A 23,036-nucleotide genomic window follows, 5' to 3' on the forward strand; every position below is an offset into this window, starting at 1 on the left:
TACATTTCAATTAAGAACCATCTACAGTGATTTTTCTACATTAATACCTTGATATTTTGATTGGTATCTGAGCGTATAGTATAAATACAGTTTAGGAAAACTCATTTCTCCCCCACCCCCCACCAGGCAAACCAGAAGCCATTTGCTGGCATTCCTTAAGACATTTCACCTAGGTATACATTGAGGAAGATAAAGAAACCCTAAATATAAATGGCATTGTCTTAGTTAGGGTTTCTATGACTGTGAAGAGACACCATGATCACAACTCTCTTATAACGGAAAACATTGATTGGAACTGGCTTACAGTACTGACACACTTCCTCCAACAAGGTCACACCTACTCCAAGAAGGCTACACCTCCCAATAGTGCCACTCCCCATGGACCAAGCATAGAGTCTATGGGGGCCATTGTTATTCAAACCACCACAGGGGTCTTACAATTACAAGATCTTACCGTGGGATTACACAGCCTGTTTCCATGTGTCTTTAAAGGAAATGTTTCCTGTAACGTCCGTACTACTTGTAGTGTCCGTACTTCTAAGTGTACTATGCCTGTAGTGAGAGACAGTTGGCACTCCGTGCTCTATGCGCTATTCACGCTACATTATGGTATGGTGTGGGAGCCAGGCAAGGGGCTGGAGATTGAAACACACAGAGACACACAGAGACAGAGTCATGTGTCATTCTTGAAACAAGAATGCCAATTTGAATCAAGAATGCCAACGTTATTGTGTTCCAGGGCAGTTTAAATAGGGCCTTCCCCCGCCAATGGCCATGTCCTAACTCCCAGGATCCTTCAGCTGCAAGCCACCAGCACTCAGAGCAGCTGCAAACACAGAAAAACAAATTGTTTTGTTCAGAGTAGCTGCAAGCGCAGGAAAAACAAGTTGTTCACAGGAAATTCAGGGTCTGCGGGTCCACAGTCCCCAACAGTTTACTCTCTGAAGAAGTGTTAAATGCATAGATACTCCTCTGATCTAAAAGCCCTACAGCATTCCAAATACATCCCTGAAAACAGGGAACTATGTGATTTTTGCTGTACGTGTGTGCGTTCACGGATGCTTCTTTCTCAGAAAGCCTGCTTTGGGATGCCTTGGGGACTTTGACAGCTATGACACCTCGTTGTTGGGCCTGAAGTACCATCTGTCAGAGAGAAGCATCTCTTGAGTTTTATCTCATGAAAGTGGAAGCACTCCGGCGGGAGGAAAATAACCCTAGAATGCAGGACCAAACCAGAAGGGATATTTCAAAGCAAGCTGTCTTCTAATGGTGCTATTCGGGAACCAAGCATAAAGTCTCTGTTGTGCCCAAGTTGAGACCCCCAGAGAGACCACTGGAATCCAGTCAAGTCCAGAATGCAAAAGCAAGGTTTATTTCTTTTGCCAGCTAGCTGGGAGTTCCCCATTACATGCAGCGTAGCACAGTAGGGAGAGCTCCAGTTCCTCATTTGGGGTTGACACATACAGGCAAAAACCGCAAGCCAGGTTTACTCAGGGTCAAGGGGGTTGGTTTTGCTCAGTACAGGGTATGGACTCCTTCTGCATACCCTCTTCCTCCTGTAAGCAGCTACTTCTGCTTCTGTGCATGCCCCGCACCATCTCCCCAAGCAGTTATTTCTGCTCCTGTCTAGTCCACAACGCTGCTAGGGACAGTTGGTCTGCACTTTTGCAAAGGTTCCTGTTTCCAGCTAACTCTTGATGCTGCAAAGTTTCTTGAACCCAGTGCCTTAATCAGCTCCTGATCAAGCAAAGTTTCTTAAAATTTTCCATGTCCTTACAGTCTCTAGCACAGAGAGAGATTTCTGGAAGCCAAGAACGATCAAGAGACACGAGTTAAAAAACAGTTGCCTGAACTGAAAGTAGAACAATGGAGGGAATTGTGAGTTAGGTTGTACCTTATTTTATTCAAGTACAGTAACAAAATCAAGACCCGCTGGAGCCTAGGAGTCCGGCAGAACCATTTTAATATTTTCACATCTGTGGTTTTGAAGCCCACAAAGCTCTGGAAAATGAAATTTTAAAAATAAAGTTGTGTAAACTCATTTGTGACAGCAGGAGACGAATGGTATGATTCCCCCCCCCCCCCCCACTGTCTGTCTGCTTTGCTCTTTCTTTCCATAAGTTTTGTCTACAGGTGTATGACCATGCTACTTGAAGGCATCAGTGACATAGATATGACCACCATATTGCTTTATTAAAATCTGAAAATGTCTGTATTCCATACTTTCCCAAGAGTTTCACATAAGCATTAGTGAACTTTTGTTGGATTTATGTATGTCAATACATTTCTCATTTGACTCATTAACAAATGTAAATTAGCAAATAATCCAGAAATAAGGAGTCCATCATTTCACAAAAATCAACTATTTTCCTTTATTTTTATTATTTATTTATTATTTAGTTTATTTTTTGATTTTTATTGTGCTCTACATTTTTCTCTCCTCCCCTCCCTGCCTCTCCTCTCCCCTCCAACCCTCTCCCAAGGTCCCCGTACTCCCAATTTACTCAGGAGATCTTGTCTTTTTCTACTACCCATGTACATTAGATCTATGCATGTCTCTTTTAGGATTGATGTCTAGGATTGTGATTTGTGGGCTAGTTTTCTTTGCTTTATGTTTAAAAATCACTTATGAGTGACTTCATGTGATAATTGTCATTCTGGGTCTGGGTTACCTCACTCAAAATAATGTTTTCTAGCTCCATATTTGCCTGCAAAATTCAAGATGTTATTTTTTCTGCTGTGTAGTACTCCATTATGTAAATATACCGCATTTTCCTTATCCATTCTTCGGCTGAAGGACATTTAGGTTGTTTCCAGGTTCTGACTGTGACAAACAATGCTGCTATGAACATAGTTGAGCACATGTCCTTGTGGCACGATTGAGCATCCTTTGGATTTATACCCAAAAGTGGTATTGCTGGGTCTTGAGGAAGGTTGTTTCCTAATTTTCTGAGAAATCGCCACACTGACATCCAAAGGGGCTGTACCAGCTTGCATTCCCACCAGCAATGCAGAAGTGTTCCCTTTTCCCCACAACCTCTCCAGCATAAGTTGTCATCCGTGTTTTTGATCTTGGCCATTCTTACAGGTATAAGATGGAATCTCAGAGTTGTTGAACATTTCCTTAAGTGTCTTTCAGTCATTTTAGATTCCTCTGTTGAGAGTTCTCTATTTAAATCTGTACTCCATTTTTTAATTGGATTATTTGTTCTTTTGGTGACTAATTTCTTGAGTTCTTTGCATATTTTGGAGACCAGACCTCTGTCTGATGTGGGGGTAGTGAAGATCTTTTCCCATTCTGTAGGCTGTAGTTTTGTCTTATTGACCGTGTCCTTTGCTTTACAGAAGCTTTTCAGTTTCAGGAAGTCCCTTTTATTAATTGTTTCTCTCAGTGTCTGTGCTGCTGGGGTTATATTTAGGAAGTAGTCTCCTGTGCCAATGCGTTCAAGTGTATTTCCCACTTTCTCTTCTATAAGGTTCAGTGTGGCTGGCTTTATGTTGAGGTCTTTGATCCATTTGGACTTGAGTTTTGTGCATGGTGATAGATATGGGTCTATTTTCATTCTTCTACATGTTGATATCCAATTATACCAGCACCATTTGTTAAATATGCTTTTTTTCCTTTGATATTTTTTGCTTCTTCGTCAAAAATCAGGTGTTCAAAGGTGTGTGGATTAATATCTGGGTCCTCAATTCGGTTCCATTGGTCCTCCTGTCTGTTTTTATGCCAATACCAAGCTGTTTTCAATACTGTAGCTCTGTAGTAGAGTCTAAAGTCAGGGATTGTGATTCCTCCAGAAATTCTTTTATTGTATAGGATTGTTTTGGTTATCCTGGGTTTTTTGCTTTTCCATATGAAGTTGAGTACCATTCTTTTGAGATCTGTGAAAGAATTTTGCTGGAATTTTAATGGGCATTGCATTTAATCTGTAGATTGCTTTTGGTAAGATTGTCATTTTTACTATGTTAATTCTACCTACCCACGAGCATGGGAGATCTTTCCACTTTCTGGTGTCTTCTTCAACTTCTTTCTTCAAAGATTTAAAGTTCTTGTTATACAAGTCTTTCACTTGTTTAGTTAGAGTTACTCCAAGATATTTTATGCTATTTCACAAAAATCAACATTTTTTTTGCATTGTGCTTTAACTCCAAAAGTGGAAAACTGCACACTTTACCATCATGTGACAGGTCACACTCAAGCCTGAAGCTCACCAAAACATCACATAAAATTACCTTCAAACTGTGTGTTGAAGGTGTCCATGAAACATGCATGTATTTCAGGTTTAGAATTGAGTCCCATTCTTATGCTACTTCAACATATATATGTAAATATTCCAAAGTCCGAAAACATTTAAATCCAAATCACTTCTGTTCCTACACATTCTTAGGAGAACTCCTGGTCTGAGGCCACACTCTGTCCCTTGATTGTTTTAATACATTTCTGTATTTTTGAAATTTTTAAAAAAGGTGATATAAAGCAATTCTAATTCAGAATTTATTTATTTATTGGTTTTTTTGAGACAGGGTTTCTATGTGAAACAGCTCTGGCTGTCCTGGAACTCGCTTACTAAACCAGGCTGGCCTTGAACTCCCTTAAACTCCCAGAGCTGTTCGCGCCTCTTACCTGGGATTAAAGGTGTGCGAAAGGTGTGTGCCACCACTTCAGGGCCTGAGTTTATTTTTAAAATAATAGTTTTAAAGTAAATTTCAGTTACTCAGGTCATAACGAAAAGCTCAAGTGCAGTCACCACACACCCGAGAGAGGTTACCTTGTGAACTACTTCAAACTGGTCACTTGGAAACGCTCTAGCCACTTGACCCCTAAAGCAGTAAGTTCATTTGCAGTAAGTTAGCCACACGACCACTAAATGCAGTAACCAACCACAGCCTGGGTTCTCTGCTGGAGAGGGAGGTGCAATTCAAGGACATGGTTGAATCAGTGGAGAGCACTGGAATAGGACTGCCCAAGTATGGTGTTCATCTTCAGAAGATATGGAGGTGGCTGTTAGAGATGGATGTTAACCTTAGGTGTTACAGAAAAAGAGGTTTGCTTGTGCCCCCAGAATGTGTGTTTGGAGAAAGCCCTCAGATAGTGGATAGACCACCCAGCGCAGGGACAGGGAATCGTCAAGCGGCCTGTGAGTGTGTTGTGTGTAGAGTTCCTTCCACACCGCCCGAATGGCCTCCAACAATGACCTTTCTATCAGCTCTAATCTTTCTGTGTCTAGGTTGTCAGTGAACGTGCTGTTGGGACGTTCTCTAATGAAGCATTTTGGTGTGCTTTTTCACAGGGTGTCCATAACAATGGAAGCAGTGTCTCTCGGCCAGATTCCTTATTGCTGTATCTCATGAGCCTACCTGATCTCGAGGAAGAGCCGTATTTAATGATGACAAGCCTGTCACCAGTATAGCAACAAGAAGGGAAAGGACCACAAATAAAGAAGTATTTAGATTTCTATTGCACAAGGAAGATATCTCCGTGAACAGCCTCTGCTGCACTACCTTTTCCCACGATGAACCGATACACAACCATGAGGCAGCTGGGGGACGGCACCTATGGGAGTGTGCTTATGGGCAAGAGCAACGAGTCCGGGGAGCTGGTGGCCATCAAGAGGTGTGTGCGTGCGCGGCACAGCGGAGTTTCCGTCTAAATGTTGGGTGTTTGTTTCCCTTTGCTTGCCTGAGAACCTGCAGCATCAGGGAGAGGGTTTCAGTTCAGACCCCAAAGTAGTTTGAGTGGTGAGGGACACTATTCTAGGAAACAGAAAGTTAGCAGAAAGGAGGATTCTTACATGAAGGAAAAGTCTGTATGACTTTAATGTTCTGCTTTATTCTGATACATAAATAAACCACATAAATCTGAGGGCTCTGCATTTTATGCCTGATGCATTTGGGATAAAACTGGAAGTAGTGAATGTTTCTCAAAGTTAAACATGGGGAACAAACTAGAACTTACTGTTTCTTTAAAAACAATCGGCGTCAAGATAAGGTTGGACTTACAATGTCAAAGTGAATTCTGAAAAGGATATGCCACCTCAGCATCCTCAAGCAAGATCAGATACTTTTAAAATTCTGAAATCAATTTGTAAAGAATTGGCATCTCCTATGTACACTTTGGGATGAATGCAATCATTTTATTAATCCAGTTTTCCTGTATGGCTTTATTTCAATTGATTTTTGCTTTAAAGCCATTATGTTAGATCTGTTGTTTGGGAAGTAACAACTTTCTAAAAACCGATGGTACTGCAAAGTGCCTTTGGGGAAGTCCTGATCTTCACCAAACTGATTCCCAAAGCTTCCTTAGAGAGCCTGAAGGACTCTTAAGTGAAATTCTAATTCAATGAGGATACTTTAAAAATAATAGCAATGACACCCTTCATGGCTCATGATGGTTCATAGAAAACTCAGAAACAAAAGAACATCCACTAAGTTTTCAATATGCTTTGTAATACAGTAGCACATGCCCCATGGGAAGGCATTTGAGCCACAGAGAGGCCGTGAAAGGCCATCCATCCATGAGCAGGTGAACAAGGACTTGCACCCAGCTGTGCAATTCCACAGCCCACGTCTTAACTCCCTCTCGCTGTCAGTCCCTTACCCAGTCCCTCACGTGTGCACTCTGACTTTACGAGGCCCCGCATTTGTGAAATTAGCCCACATAATCGAATCACTCTCAGTTTCCTGGTGGTGTACAAATCATCAATAGGAGATTGTATCATTTTCTCCCTTCTGTGACAAAATGCTAGACAGAGGCACCTACGGGCAGAAAGGCTTATTTGTGCCTCATGATTGGAGAAGGGGTACAATCTGTCATGGCAGGGGAGGCCTGGCGACAGAGTGGCCACACTACCTCGGCTGTTCTGAAGTAGACAGAGATGAACTCTGGCGTCAGCTCACTTTTTTTCCTTTTTATTCAGCCGAGGATCTGTAGGTTGGGGTCACTCACATTCAAGGTGTGTCTTCCCCTCTTCAGTTGAACTCTTCTGGAAACACCCTCATACACATGCACTCAGAGGTGTGTCTCCTTGGTGATTCTGAAGCCAGTCAAGTTGACAATAAAAATGATCACAGAGACCATACCACTAAGTGCAGTCATGGACATAGTTGGGTGGTTAGGTTTTGGGGAGGGCTGTTTTGTTTTGAGACAAGATCTCACTATGTAGTAGCCCTGGCTGTTCAGAACTCACTATGTAACCCTGGCTGTTTGGAACTCACTGTGTAGACCAGGCTGGCCTCAAACTCACAGAGATCTGCCACCTCTGTCCCCTGAGCACTGGCATATACTTCCACGCTTCGCACATTGTTAATGCGCGAAACAATGCCACACCAGTTTGGATTTAAAGGGTATTTATTTTAGGGGTAAAACTTACAGAACACCGACAATCAGGAAAGGAGTCTGGTTGCTGGAGCAAGAGCAGAAACCAAGAGAGCTAGCCGAGGACTGCTGCTCTTTTAAAAAGAGCAATAGACCACGCCCCAGTGGGCTGGTATTTCAGCGGCAATTGGCTGACAGAGCGGAAGGCGCTCTGCAGCACGTTGTTGTTCTTGTCCTGTTCCCTTCAGTGACTAAACCTCCATTCATACAGAAATACGCTCCATCTGTTGTCTGAGCAGCGCAATTACTTCCTAAGCTAAACATTCTACTGTGTCTAATAGGGAAGAGGGTAGAATGCGAGAAAGGCTCCGGGGTCAGTTCCCGGCCACCACCCCCCACTCCACACCCCCGACCCCACGAGGAAAGCAGAAAAGGAAAGACTTAAGTCTGGATCACCTGTGGGTTTGGTTTTGGTTTTGCTTTTTTGTTTGTTTTTTTTTTCTCTCCCTGATTTAAGGTATTTCATAATCCCTTATCCAAAGAACTAGTGATGTAAATGTTGTTAGATTAAGTCCTTCGCTGAATTTGCTGCCAAACTTTGTAACTTTCGCCCTGTCCCGCTTCTGAGGTATAGGGTTTGGGTTTATCTTTTAAATCCCAGAAAGGAAATGTACACGGGAGACTTTAAAAAAAAAAAAAACCAGCCCCAGTTAAAGAGCTCACTGAGAAGGGAAGCTCAGGACAGCCATACTGTGCTAAAACAGAGTGGTGGCCCCGACCCGGCACACCTGAGCCCAAACATGGCATGGCACCATGAGGTGTAAACAGAAAGGAGGGGATTTCCTTCTGGGGAGGAAGAGTGATTTCCCAAAGTGAAGCCATAATCAAGAACACCAGAGGTGGTGAAATTTGTTTCTTGCAGCCTTCACTCCTGAACACTAGCTTTCCCTCATTTATTTCAGAATGAAGAGGAAGTTCTATTCTTGGGATGAATGTATGAACTTGCGAGAAGTTAAGGTAAAAACGTCAAGGCTCCAACAGGACACCATCTCCAAGGAGAGCAGCTGAGATCATTCCGTTGTAGACCAGTGGTGTTCAGCCTTCCTTTAATACAGTTCCTCACGTTGTGACCCCAACCATAAGATTATTTTCATTGCTACTTCCTAACTTTAATTTTGCTATTGTTATGAATCATAATGTAAATTATCTGATATGCAGGATTTCCCATATGCGATACCCAAAGGGGTTGTGACTCACGGGTTGAGAAGCACTGTTTTTGACTCTTCCAAATGCCCCCTAATGATAACTGCATCTGCCCCCTTCCTTTCCATTCCTCTTTGCTCCCATGTTAGTGGGGAACAGAGAATAACCAGGCCATCTTCTACTTAAAGATGACCTTACAGCTCACACTCCGAAAGGGAAGGCAGCTTTTGAAATCATGACCTGCCTTTCCCTTGTAGTCTATTCTGTGTGGCTTGGGTGAGTTTTTAGATACTTTGCGTGGAGTCTGACATGGGTAAATCAGAAAGAGACAAGTAGACCTGCTTTGGAAAATGAGGAGGGAAAGTGGCCGGTGGACCCTCCGGGCAGCTACTGTCGCGTTGGTGGCCCGTTTTCACTCGGTACTCTTCGCTTAGATCATTAATATTTGCTTTAAATCGGTGCTCCAAGCGCTTTTAAAATAATGCAGATATTAGCACGTAATGCGTTAATGAATCTAAGAGAAATGGACAGTTACCTGAGGTAACTAGCTAGCACAAATGAGGTCCTGCAGATTTCTGTAAATTTGCTTTAACAATGGCATTGCTCTCCTGCTTTGCAGTCCCTGAAGAAACTTAATCATGCCAATGTGATTAAACTAAAAGAAGTTATCAGAGAAAATGACCATCTTTATTTTATATTTGAATATATGAAAGAGAACCTCTATCAGCTAATGAAGAACAGGTATGGCTTTATTTTATGAAAACTATATTTTCCCTGTCATTTTCCCCATGAGTTCCTTGGATCCTGTCAGTGCATCACACTTGATGAAATGCTGGTTTATAACTTGAAGAGGCTGAATTAATTGAACTGATAGTTATTTCATCACACGGTAGCATTTTTTTTTAGTTTTTATTTATTTATTTATTATGTATACAATGTTCTATCTGTGTGTATGCCTGAAGGCCAGAAGAGGGCACCAGACCTCATTACAAATGGTTGTGAGCCACCATGTGGTTGCTGGGAAGTGAACTCAGGACCTTTGGAAGAGCAGGCAATGCTCTTAACCTCTGAGCCATCTCTCCAGCTCCCCCCCCCCCCCCCACGGTAGCATTTGACACTGAAAAACCAGCTATGAGGTCGCTCCACTCTTCCACTGTAATTCCTTAGCAGCTAACGTGAAGACATCATACAAACTCACCAGCCATCCCTCCCCTTTTGAATGAAGGGCGTCAGTAGTCTTATATTCAAAAGTGAAGCTGGGTTTAGGTAAAAATGAGGATGTTGTCTTGGTTGTCCTCTCAAGCATCTTATGGAAGAGTTGTGGACAAATGAAGAAAAAGGTCGCTTTCAAGATGAGGCAGGGGAAATGACTCAGTTGGTGAAGAGCCTGGGGACAAGCATGAGGACCTGAGTTCTGATCCTCAGGGGCCACACAGGAAAGTCAGGTGAATGGCTGTGACCCCAACATAGGAGAAGGGAGACAGGGGGAGCCTTGGGCCTCATCTGTCAGACAGTCTGGCCAATGAGTGGGCTCCTGATTCAGTGAGAGACCCTGTTTCAAGGAAGAGAGTGTTGGAGGAGCATCCAACCCCAACCTCTGGCCTCTACAAGAATGCTCACATTCTGACATCCACCCTGCCCCCACCCATAGGGTCTGATGAACTCATTCATTAGAGATACATGAGTGATGAAAATTAATGTTACCAGCCTGAAGCACATTCTCACTTTGATGTTCAGTTGTTGATAACTTTAGCTGATAGTCTGACAGAAATTAATTTTGGGGACCTTACCATGGATATTATCTAAATACCACATGTAAGATAACCACTGGCCTCATGTGACTTTCAAGCCCTTAAAATGATTAAATCGAACTGTGCTATAACACAAAATAAATTATACACCAAGTTTGGAAACTTAGTATAAAAATTATTAATAATCTTTATATGAGCCAGGCATGGTAGCTTCATACCTGTAATCCCAGCACTTGGGAGGTGGAGGAAGGAGGACAAGAAGATGCAGAGTCGTCTTCAGCTCTGCAGCATCTTCAAGGGTAGCCAGGGCTTCGTGAAGACAGGGTCTCACAATTCTAAGAATAAGGCAGTAACGGCAACAACTGTGTACTGATTGCGTGTTGAAATAAATGCACCTTTTAAACTAAGGTGGAAAGACAGAGGTGAAGAAAGACCAGTAAGAGGATACTAAGAAGTGAAAGAGTCTGGAGTTTCCATGGTTTAATAATGGCTGTAAGTAACAATTGCAAATTGCATAGTTCAAAAGATAGAAGAAAGAATTTTGAAGTTTTTACCATAAAGAAATGATAAGTCTTTGAAACATTAATATTCACTCTGATTGAACATTATCTTGTATATACATACATGAAAATATCACATTATATGCATTTTTGTTTTATATTTATATAAATATGCACTTTATACTTACGCACCAGTCAAAATAAACTTAAAATAAATTTTTAATTAAGTTTAATGTTTCCTTTTTGTTAAATGTAGCTGCTAAAAAAATTAAACATGGCTTATATTTACCTCTTAACTGTATTTTTATTGGATGGTGCCAATATGCAGTAGAAACTGAAGCATAAAATGACCTAATACATGCAGGCCCTACTTCTCAAAGTCTATGTAATTGTTTTTTGATACTCATAGTTTTCCAGGGCGTTTTGCTCTTATTGGGACAGTTTAGACTTTAACTCTTGAGTGTTTATGTAAGACATTCGCTTTTGGATTGGAGGTTTTCTGAAACAGCAAAATAAACCAAAAAAAAAAAATCGCTATTTTTCCATTTTAAACCTATGGCATTTAGCACGACTCTTTTAATTATGCCTTAGCCAGCAGAGGCCACGAGGCAGCCGAGTATCAGCCTTCTTCACTTTTGGTTGGTGACCAGACTATTCATTTCTTCCAGAAACAAACTGTTCCCTGAGTCAGTCATCAGAAATATTATGTATCAGATACTGCAGGGGCTGGCCTTTATCCACAAACATGGTGAGTTTCCTTGTAATCGCATTGCCCTGTGACTTTATTATCAGGACCACACATAGGAATAAGATCTCATCTGCTAAGTTATGCCTAAGCACACTGATGTTGTCATTTAAACATTATCATTTTTGTAATTGTGTATAGATATCTATTATCTATAAGAGACTTTTAAGACGTTTGATCATCAATCTCCTGCCTTATACCACTCCCCCAAAACTTAAAAAAAAAAAAATCTCTGTTAGGGTGTTTTGGGCAGGTTAGGGAAGGAATTCTCGTTTTAGACAGAAGTAGAAAGTAAACAGTTTTATTTGACACACTGCATGGAGAACAGCAAGCCCGGAGGTAGCACGCTCGGTGCTAGGCTGCAGGGGAGCCAAGGTAGAGACACCCTGGGTGGTGTGCCTGCAGTTTCCTGTGTTTACACACAGAGGGCAGCAACGTGATTTGGGGTTGTGGCTGTTTTTCTTCTTCATTAGGCTGTTCTGTTTGTGCAGGATGGAGCTGTGGGTTTTTTCGGGTTTGTATTTTTTGTTTGGTTGGTTGGGTTTTGTTGTTATTTTTCTTCTGTGTGAGGGATGCACTCTGGGCCGGGCTTGCCCTAGAGGATTTGTTCCCTTCTGTTCTCTCAATGACAATCTTCCCTCCAAACTTGTTCTAGAGAAGATTGGAAGCCCTTGATGAAGCCGGGATGCTCATGGGGATTTAAGAATGTGCAGTCCTTTGTGCAGGGTTTCATGGTTGTCTTTGGCATTTGCATTTAATTATCTCTATTCTCTGAGCAGAATGGAAGCTGGCATTTATTTTTTTCTGATCTCTTACTCATTTAGTTTTATGTGATTTTGTTTGTCCATCGAACCAACATAATTATTGGCTCAGAAATCTAATATGTTTGCTGTTAACGAGAGTCTGTTTAGGATCACTGGCCATTTGGGTATTTCGTTAGAAAGATGTGTAGATTGTGTCATGGTATCGCTGCACTTGGAACCTAGGCAGGCAGTGCTTTAAAACGCGGATGCTTAGAGAGCCAGGCCTCAAACCTCCACCAAATGTGGTCCTTCTCCCTAGTGGGTCTTCAGGATCTGGCGCCCAAGCCTACCTTAGGGAAGAATCCCCTTAAAGCTGATTTTCAAGGAGAGCCCTTGCGGCTTCCCTTTTCCTGCCCATTTCCACAGAGCTGCCCGTTAGCCCCCGCTACTGACCTTTATTTTATATATTGAATTGGTAATAATGGGAATTTTCATTACTGGGTTCTCAAAGGCTTAGCCACCAGGGAAAAGTGAACTGTTAAATAAACAAGGAGATTAGTTAAAATATGTGGAGCTCTTTTGTCCAGTGGACCTTTCAAATATGTGATTAAACTCGGGGAATCTCATGTTAAGCCACAGAGTAGCAGGAAGAACGAGACCGGCTGAATCAAGCCGAATCAGGAAGCGACAGCCTCGCTTCTATCCGTGCCTCTTCCTTCTTGTCTGTTACACAGTAGTGATAATAGTGCATCCCCATTCCATAATGCCATGGAATAATAGGAGGTAGTCCCAGTGTGTCCATAGCTATCCCTCCTATGCATCTACTGAAGTCACAAATTAAAAACACGTGCCGCATGGGCAGCTCTTTTTAATGGCCTTCTGTGTTGTGTGCAAGCCCCCTCCCCCTGCTACTTCCTTCACAGAAAGCATCTCCTCCCCTAACCCCATGTTGCTGGTAGGAGGGCTCAGTGCTATTGATATAAGCCCAGGGTTGTGGGATGGTGATAACCCACAAGCTGACTTACTGCCTTTCTCCTCTCTCACTTGTGTAGGCTTTTTTCACAGGGACATGAAGCCTGAAAACTTGCTTTGTATGGGTCCAGAGCTGGTGAAAATTGCTGATTTTGGACTCGCAAGAGAATTGAGATCCCAGCCACCGTATACTGACTATGTGTCTACCAGATGGTAACAATTATGTAGAAGTTATTCTATGTTGAATAGTTAATGATCTTCCCAAAGGTTCCATATTTAGTTTTTAAAACAAAATATGGAGATTTTATGTTCTTAACAGAGGGGGACGAATTGGCTCATGGCTATTCCAATAATGAAATAAGAAAAAATAACTTTTCACTCAATTATTCATTCAACAAATTGAATACCCCACCATATGCTAAACATTACTGTACACAGTGGGAACACAAGGCCATGAACAAAACAGAAGAGAAGTTCAGTGCAGCTAACATGACAGCCAAGACACAAATACGCTAAACAGTATGAGTAACCAAAATCCATGTCATGGCCCCAACTGCCCCTCAACACAGGACATTCTACTCAAGGGAAGGCTATTCAGCAGGAAAAAGGAACAGTCTACAGCGACATACAACACCATGGCTACTTCTCAGAGGTCACACAGATAGAGAGCTTCCATGGAATGCCGTCAGTTGTATAAAATACGAGACTAGAGAAAGCTGCGGGTTTAAGTTAGAATAGTGATTGCTTGAGCCTTCGAGGATACCAGGAGCATACCTTTCTTGTTCTGGTTGTCGGGCCCCTGAGTGTGAATTTGTGGAAAATTCACCAAGCTGTACCTATGAATTTAAGTGCATTTTCTTGTGTGTATATTTGTAAAAGCAAGTGTGTATGTCCATCACATGCCAATACATTATTATAAACAAGACACACAGAGAGGTGATGGGAAGTTGGATCCCCGAGGAGGGAAAGAATGGTGCTGTTATAATGGAGGCCCACTGACAACAGCCCTGAAGGAGATATTAAAAACAGATGCTGAGGGAAAGGCCTCGGGCAGGAGTATGTCTTAATAAGATCTGCAGAGAGCACAAGGAGTTAAAAAAGACAGTTGTGGGAAGTGAGGTCAGAGCAGCTGAGGGGTTGTTGGCCACATGGGGCCTTTTGTAGACCATATGAGGACTAGCTTTTTAAATGCATTTATTTATTTGTTTGTTTATTGTTTTGCTTGCATGTTTGTGTGAGAGTGTCAGATCCCCTGGAACTGGAGTTACAGTTACGGGCTGCCATATGGGTGCTGAGACTCAAATGCAGGTCCTCTGGAAGAGCAGCTGGTGCTCCTAACAGCTGAGCCATCTCTCCAACCCTGAGGACTGGCTTTTGAACCTACACAAAGCATAAAACCATGGAATAGCTGTGTGAAGTGGTGTGCTGTGCTTGGCTGGGGTCTACAGCCATTCCTCTGCCTGCCACAGTGAAAGACTTTTAGGAAATGAAAGACAGGAGTAGGGAGACCATCCACCAGAAAACAAATGGTATCGAGCTGGACCCTCCTGGCTGTGGAGGGGATGGGGTGTGTGGGATTCTGGGTCTGTGCTGTGAGAAGTCAAATGGGGTTGGAGGACCTGGCAGAAAGGAATCAAAGACTCAAAGGTTTTTGTCCTAAGGACCTAAAAAGATGGCTCACCATGAAAAACTGAGATGAAGATCTGGAAGCTGACTGCTGGATCAAGGATTGAGATCTTGGGCAAGCACTGGGCTGGAGCCCTTGGAGCTGAGCCGATGGTACAGCTGGAGACAAGAGGCGATCTGAGGACTGAGTCTAGACAGAGCAACCGACAATCCTGGTTTGCCCAGGTCGCTCCTAGCCAGTGCCATTACCAACTGCTTGGCTGAATTAAGCTGACGGATCTGGTGGACCTCTGCTGAGTGTGTGATCTCCTTGTAGATCTAACCTGTTGATGTTAGAGACACACGTGACACCTTGACACATGCCTAAATGAGAAAGATGACTACAATTTCCCATCTCTCCTTGTTCAACATTTTCCCAAAATCTGTAAGACAGGAGTGGTCCTCCTCTAGCTCCTCTGGTCGGGCGTTGGCAGAAGTGCTTGATACGGCTACCCTCTAGCAGGCACACGGAATCCCGGCCACCATGCCACAAGCCTTTGAAATGTCACTTGGTGATTTCATGGCACTAAGTGCTGCCTGAATGTTCTGTCTACGAGGATTATCACATAGCATGAATCTACTGCGATTTCATTATTTGGTGTTATAGGTTACGTTATGTTCCCATAAAAGATATTCTGAACCTCTAACCCCATGTATATGACCTTATTTGGAATTTAAGTCTTTGCAGATGTAATTAAGGTAAACGAAAGTCAGACAGGAGTAAGATGTCTTCTTCACAGTCTGGAATTGCCTTTGCCCTAGACTCTTCCGAGATCACAGCCATTTCACATCCTGACATCAGAGCTGTCGCTCTGGGGCTGTTAAGAGAATAAACTTGCTGTTTTCAGTCAATCAGATTGCAGTACTTTGTAACTGTAGCCCTGTAAAGTGAGGGATACATGCTTTCTGAAGAAATTATTTGGAAGGAAATCTCCCATCAACAACAGTTGCAGAAACAAACCAAGTGTTCCTTTGGTGAAAAGCTGGCACTTTCCTGTTTGTCAAAAGGAGCAAATGATGAACAAAACACTCCTCATTGCCATCTGCCTTCTACCACAGGGGCCATTGTTGCTGACGTAGTGCAGACCAGAGTACCCAGGTGTCCTGGGTAGTGTCAGTATGCATTTAAAAAGTTAGTGAGTGGAAGGAAAAACTAAATATACACAGTGGGGTTGTGGGCATCTATTAAAAAGAATGAAATTATGTCATATTTAGGAAAATGGATTGAGCCAGAAATCATTGCGTTAAATGATAGAAGCCAGACTCAGGAAGATTGGCGGCGAGGGTTGGGGAGGGTGTTGCAGGGCCTTGCCACTTGCCTTTGCTCCTGTAAAGTGAAAATAGTATTTTCTGTATAAGGAAGTATAATGATAGTATGAACATTTTCAATCAGATATTTTAAAACGGAAGGAAATCCACTATTCAAGGACAACCCTTCCACTTTTCCTCTCCTGACCTACATGTGGGCACATGAACACCTGATGGTTTTGCCCATGGTTCTCCCCAGATAATTCAGAGAGTACTCACCTTCCCGATTATCCATATGAAGACCCACCTCAAGCCACATGGACATTTCCCCTACATTTGTCGCCTATCAGGAAGTAGGTGTCACGCAAGTCCCTTGGACACAGAAGGCACTTTGTCCTTGGGCCTTGCTGGAAGCTCTGAGCAAGCAGCTGACCCCTGCTGCTCATCCATCTGTGACGTTACCCTGGAAACTGCTTTCCCCACTCTGTTTTCTGTTTTCACAGGTATCGTGCTCCTGAGGTTTTACTAAGATCTTCGGTGTACAGCTCCCCCATTGACGTGTGGGCCGTGGGAAGTATAATGGCCGAGCTATATACATTTAGACCGCTTTTCCCAGGGACAAGTGAGGTTGACGAAATATTTAAAATTTGCCAAGTGTTAGGGACTCCCAAGAAAGTAAGTATTCTTGTTGTCCTTTGGGGACCCCTCACTTGCTACTTTACTTTTTTGTTTTATGACTAACTGTTTCTCACTTTAGCAGAGATATGAGATATTTTCAGTTTCAAATAACTTCATACCTTAATAGCTTTCTTACAATTTTTTTTTAATTGAGTAACAATAAGGATTGGAAGAAGTCAGAATCCCACTGGATTTGAAGGGAGAAAAGGTGTTTGTTTTTCCTTAAGACATGAATAGGGAGAGTCTGTCTAGATCTTCAGTTTGGGCTGATGTTCATGACTCCAAGATTGCCCACTAAGACTGTCCTGCTCGTTCTGTGGGTGCCCTTCACCCCTTCACTAAGCCCTGGGACCTGAGACCATATTTTCTCTTAGCCTCTTTGTGGTTTCCATTTCTATCGCTACTGAATTCTGAGTACCTCTCCATGGCTGTTGCCTTTGGGGTAGACCTTACCATCTAAGATGCAGTTAATAAATATAACGTGTAATTGTAGCTTAGTGAAGCCATCCCTGGCCTCTCAGTAGACAGGTCAATATAGATGCTAGGGCGTGAGGTTGATGGCCATTTCCCAACTATAAGTGCTTTAATGTTGGGTTTGCTCTGTTGGGTGGTGGGGTCTCCACAGGTTGAGGCCTCTTTGCAAAGCTTCTGTCTTTATTTGTTCAGCCACCAAGTTGTCACTGATACTGAAAGCCAGAAAGAGTTTGATATTTTGAAATCTGTAGATGTAGTCTTTCATTTTTACCGCCTCTCAGTTCAATGTCATTTCCATACGGTGTAGGGTCTGGTATTTTGTTTGTACATTTGTTTATCTGACTCAGCAGTGAAGTTTCCCCACATGAATGGTTCCTTTGTCACTCCTGTGTTTTTATATTAATTACAAAAATCCATTTTCTCTTTGTATATATCCTTAAACAGAGTGATTGGCCAGAAGGGTACCAACTTGCATCCTCCATGAATTTCCGCTTTCCCCAGTGCATTCCTATAAACCTAAAAACTCTCATCCCCAATGCCAGCAGCGAGGCTATTCAGCTCATGACAGAAATGTTGAGCTGGGATCCAAAGAAAAGACCAACCGCAAGCCAGGTGAGGCAGTTCTCCCAGGGACAGCTTTTTACAGTCGTGAGGATTATTAAAAATTATCTATTTTATGTGTATGTGTGTGTGCCTCAGTATATGGAGTGTACTACATGTGTATAGGAGCCTACAGAGGCCAGAAGAGGGCATCGGATCCCCTGAAACTGGAGCTGTAGAGGGTTGTGAGTCACTATGTAGGGACTTGGAGCAGGCTTTTTCTTGGACCACCTACCAGCACCCAAATCATGACACGGAGACTTATTATTGGTTATGAATGCTTGGCCTTATCTTATACTTGCCCTGCTAGCTCTTATAATTTATATTAACCTGTTTCTCTTGATCTACATTTTGCCTCGGGATTTTCTACCTTTCTCTTGTGCTGTATGTTCTACTGTTCCTGCTTCTGTCTAACTGGCTGGCTGGCTGGCAGCTGCCTGGCGCTCTCTCTCTCTCTCTCTCTCTCTCTCTCTCTCCCCCCCCCCGCCTCTATGTTCCTCCTCCTACTTATTCTCTCTGCCCTCCAAATCCACCTATCCCTCTACTGCCATTGGAAATTCAGCTTTTTATTAGACACCTTTTTAATTAGGTGTCTTAGGCAGGGAAGGTAAAAAGAGTAACACATCTTTACATGTTTGTAATAGGAGCGGGCTGCATTCTGCCCGGCTCCCAGCCACCTGGTTAGCTTATGCCCCGAAATAATTACACGGAAACTGTATTTTTTTGAACATTGTCTGGCCCATTAGTTATAACCTCTTACTGGCTAACTCTTACATATTGATCTAACCCATTTCTAATATTTTGTGTAGCATCACGAGCTGGCTTACCAGTAAAGATCTTAACCTGCGTCTGTCTGGAGTAGGAGAATCATGGCGACTGCCGAACTCAGCTTCTTTCTCCCAGCATTCTGTTCTGTTTTTTCCGCCTACCTAATTTTTGTCCTATCAAAGGGCCAAGGCAGTTTCTTTATTTAACCAATGAAATCAACACAAAACAGAAGACTCCCACATCATTTACATAATGAAGCAAATGCAGCATAAACAAAAGTAGCACATCTTTACATCATTAAAGTAATTTTCTACTCCACAGCATGGGCTGGGAACCAAAACCAGGGCTTTCAAGAGAGCAGTAAGTGTTCTTAATTAACTACTGAGCCATCCCTCCAACCTCTTAATTTGTGAAGTTTTGCAGTTTTACAAAGGCATTGATTCTCAAGCCATGTTTTACCAAGATGAATAAGCACTGAAGCCCTAGATGCCCACTGTGTGCGGCAAAGCAGGAGTGAGGGGTGGGCGGGTTTGTAGCGCATTGCAAGTGCAGCCACTGCGTGATGGTGTCACGGTCCCAACGAGCCAGAAGGGGCCACCACTGACGATAATCCCGTGTGACCTGTGAGGTGGGCAGATGCCTGCTCAGGGAACTCTTTGGTTGAGGAGCAGGATTCTTATTTTCGGTGTACATCAAGAAATCGGACTATAGTAATGGGAGTTTAACCCCTGACTCCCACAAGACGGCAGTATTGTGGCACTGTGTGTCACAAATCTCAGGACCTTTAAAATACCATCCCTTTATTTGCCTATATTCTTTAAATTTAGTATAAATTCCATGTACAAATTGCCCCCCACACTTTTAAAAAGAATTAACTTATGTGTTTTCTAAAAACTAGATATAAAAAAAAAGAGAGAGAGAGGAAGCTGTAGAGATGGCTCAGTGGTTAAGAGCATTGGCTACTCTTTCAGAGGACCAAGGTTCAATTCCCAGCACCCACGTGGCAGCTCACAACTGTATGTAACTCCAGTTCCAGGAGATCCAACACAGACATACATGCAAGCAAAACATCAGTACACATAAAGTAAAAATAAATGAATCATTAAAAAACAAAATAAAAGAGAAAGATTAACCCAGGCGAATCTGAACACAGGCAGGGAATTAGAGAGCAGTGAGATCGTAAAATAACCTGTGATGCAATCACCATAGCAACAGTCCTGACATAGGAAGAGATCACAAGAGACTGCGTGTGACTACTTAAAAACCAACAGGAGGTGTGTGTAAAACTTGATATCATGATGAGAAAAATGTGGCTACAAAAGCAGTGGAAGAGGAGCCAACAAGATGGGTCAGCAGATCCGGGTACTTACTGATGTCCTGAGGTCAACCCCTAGCACCCACATGGAGTCATTTATAACTGGGCTAGAGAAAACTTTCAATGCGTTCACCTTGCCTATAGTTTATTTTATTTATTTATTTATTTATTTTTGGTTTTTCGATACAGGGTTTCTCTGTGGTTTTGGAGCCTGTCCTGGAACTAGCTCTTGTAGACCAGGCTGTTCTCGAACTCACAGAGATCCGCCTGCCTCTGCCTCCCGAGTGCTGGGATTAAAGGTGTGCGCCACCACCGCCCAGCCTATAGTTTATTTTAAAAGATAGGACAAAACCCGAAGAACGTGCACCTGTAGATTTAGCTGTGTGCTTCAGTTACAGGAGGCGGACTTTCTCCAGGGAAGTTTGTCTTCTGGTGTCAACATTCTCAGCATTGTCCAGCTGTGTATTTCCTACAGCGATCCTACTTGCTTGGCTCTCCTTAATACAGAGTTCATGGCTAGCGTATAAGGCCATGGGTTCAATACCTAGAACCTTGACCAAGAAAATCATTGTTAATAATGACACTCTGCCCTACCTTAAGCTTGCACACAATTTAAACTTGGAAATATTCTGATTAGCTAAACATCGCTGTGATGTGATGTGATGCATGATATTTTCTTGTTTTTCCAGGCATTGAAACACCCATATTTTCAAGTCGGTCAGGTACTGGGCCCTTCCTCACACCATCAGGATGCAAAACAGACTTTAAACAAGCAGCTGAAGCCACTGGAACCAAAGCCATCTTTCTCTGAACGGGATCCTAAGCCTTTGCCAAACATACTTGATCAGCCTGCCGGGCAGCCCCAATCAAAGCAGGGCCACCAACCACTGCAGCCTATTCAACTACCACAAAACACAGTGATCCAGCCACCTTCAAAGCAGCAGGGTCACCAGAAACCACCACAAACGATGTTTCCAAGTATCATCAAAACCATGGCCATGGTGAGTAGCCAGGAGGGATCCCTTAGCTGGCATGGCCTGCTGCAGTTTGGGTAGGAAGTGGCCAGAAAACACACATTAAATTATTGATGCAATTCTAACTCTGGAGAATTATGGAGTTTGTCCCAAGTCCAAGTCCCTGATTTCCTTGGTTGAGATTCAGCAAGAGATAGGTAATATTTTAAGATGATGAGGAGAAATGTCCAGAATAAAGGAATATCAATTGTATGCTGCAAGCTTCTTTTAAGAATTCATAGAAGGAATTGGACACTCTAGAGCACTGATTCTAAATATTAAACATTTTCCAAAGAATTTCATACTGTTTTTTACTGATAATGAACACAAGCAGACTAGAAGGTTTTAAAGAACATTATTTTTATTTATTTTTAATCTTTGAGGTTATGCTATGATTACATTATTTTCTCCTTCACTTCCCTCCCTCCAAACCCTCGCATGTACCCTTCCTTATTCTATTTTAAAATCATGGCCTCTTTTTCATTATTGGTGTGTGTATATGTGTGTGTGTGCATATTCAGAAATATATAAATACAACCTATGCAGTCTGTACCTATATGTTTATGTTTTCAGGGCTGACTATTGTATTGGGCTGCTTCTCGCACAGATCTTTTCAAATATTGTATCTAATTCCTGGTCCATCCCCAGCTCTCACCATTTTAATATGAGCCTTCCTATCTCACACTAATACCAAACCCGTCCTAAGGAGGCACTAATTTATGTTTCTAGTATTGTTGTAGAGCATTTTCCCTTCTACTGGAGTGCAAGCTCTGTGACATCAGAAATATGTCCAATTTGCTTATCAGAGTCTAGAAAGTGCCTACTATGGTAAAAAAATTAATATTTACTGAATAAATGAAGAGCCTCCAGGGTCCAGAAGAGTCTCCATCCAGCTCTGAATATTAGAGACTGTGGTTCTCTGTGGCTAGAACAGGAGACTCCATGGCCTGTAATAGAAGGGAGAATGTGGTTCCCCGTGGACTGTAATAGAAGGGAGAATATGGTTCTCTGTGCCGTATAATAGAAGATATCATTCTTCCAGAAAGGCAGCCCTGCAGGAATTTGAAAACAGCCCTGTATCATCTGCCCTCTGGGTGAAACATCCCCAAGTCCCTCTGACTCTTGTTCTGACAGGCTTCCAACCCCCTTCCTCATTCTGCTGGCCACTGAGAATGGAGCTTCCTGAACAAGAGGCAGACAGACATACCAGGGAGGGTAACGCAGGAAAAATGGCTTCCAACCTCCCAAAACTGAAGGGCCATTCTGGTCACTGAGGGTTGCGTTTCCTCTTCCCCCCTCAGAACGTCACCGGATGCTGGTGCACACTGAGAGGAAAGAAAAGTTTGTATTTAATCAAGCAGTGTCTAAGAACTGTACACTGTGTTCAGCCTCTGGGCATATTCACCAAGTTATAGAACCTAACAACTAACCCTTCATCTTTATATAGCTAACGTACCCAGAACTGTGATGGAATGTTCCTCCCATGAAAATCTCCGCGTCTGTTTTGTTACTAGATGTTTCCGCAGGTCACGTGTTCTGCACTTCGTCTTGCATAGTCCATCTCTAGGGTTGAAAGAGTTTAAAAGCTCAGTTACCCCCAAACCGTCTTATTTTGGCTCCAGGGTTTAACAGTCCTGACGTCTGTGGATTTATTTAGTTGTCTGTATCTTGTCCTGTATCCGCATGATGAACAGAAAAGCAGGATGCTCTCAGACAGCAGCAAGAGAACCTTCTAGGCTGCCATCAATCTGCTGATCGCTCATTAAATTTTAAACTACATACTGATCCACATTCACTGGCCTCTATTTGCTTCATTGTTGAGGGGAGCGTGACAACTCGTGACACCAGTTTGACCGGTGCTCACGTGTACTTCCTACCACATCCGATGGAGTCACAGCTCCCTGAAAAATGGCGGCTTATATGACCCACCAGCTTCCTAGAATTTTTACCCTCATCCTTTGACAAAGCATTGACAAGGATTGCAAAATTTCACTTCCTCTTTTAAAAGCCTTACTTATATCTGCCCCTTCTAGTCTTCCCAAATGT

The 23,036-nt window shown here is 42.7% G+C and overlaps 1 protein-coding gene across 4 annotated transcripts in view; it reads left to right on the forward strand.

Annotated features, from left to right (window-relative positions):
• The first annotated feature begins 5,513 nt into the window (after positions 1-5,513).
• The window catches only part of Mak (male germ cell associated kinase), a 31,250-nt gene continuing 13,727 nt past the window's right edge, over positions 5,514-23,036 (forward strand). For 3 of the 4 annotated variants that reach the window (XM_041632862.1, XM_041632863.1, XM_041632864.1), the window contains exons 1-8: positions 5,514-5,614; positions 8,278-8,332; positions 9,138-9,259; positions 11,438-11,517; positions 13,310-13,442; positions 16,646-16,817; positions 17,739-17,906; positions 20,667-20,978. In XM_041632862.1, coding sequence (XP_041488796.1) covers positions 5,514-5,614; positions 8,278-8,332; positions 9,138-9,259; positions 11,438-11,517; positions 13,310-13,442; positions 16,646-16,817; positions 17,739-17,906; positions 20,667-20,978 — 1,143 coding nt within the window. The remainder of the gene's footprint in view (positions 5,615-8,277; positions 8,333-9,137; positions 9,260-11,437; positions 11,518-13,309; positions 13,443-16,645; positions 16,818-17,738; positions 17,907-20,666; positions 20,979-23,036) is intronic. The other variant, XM_041632865.1, reaches the window with a different exon arrangement.

Source organism: Microtus oregoni, unplaced genomic scaffold, assembly GCF_018167655.1.
Source record: "Microtus oregoni isolate MIOR12 unplaced genomic scaffold, Mior012 000042F_ref0000377, whole genome shotgun sequence".
Taxonomy (NCBI): domain Eukaryota; kingdom Metazoa; phylum Chordata; class Mammalia; order Rodentia; family Cricetidae; genus Microtus; species Microtus oregoni.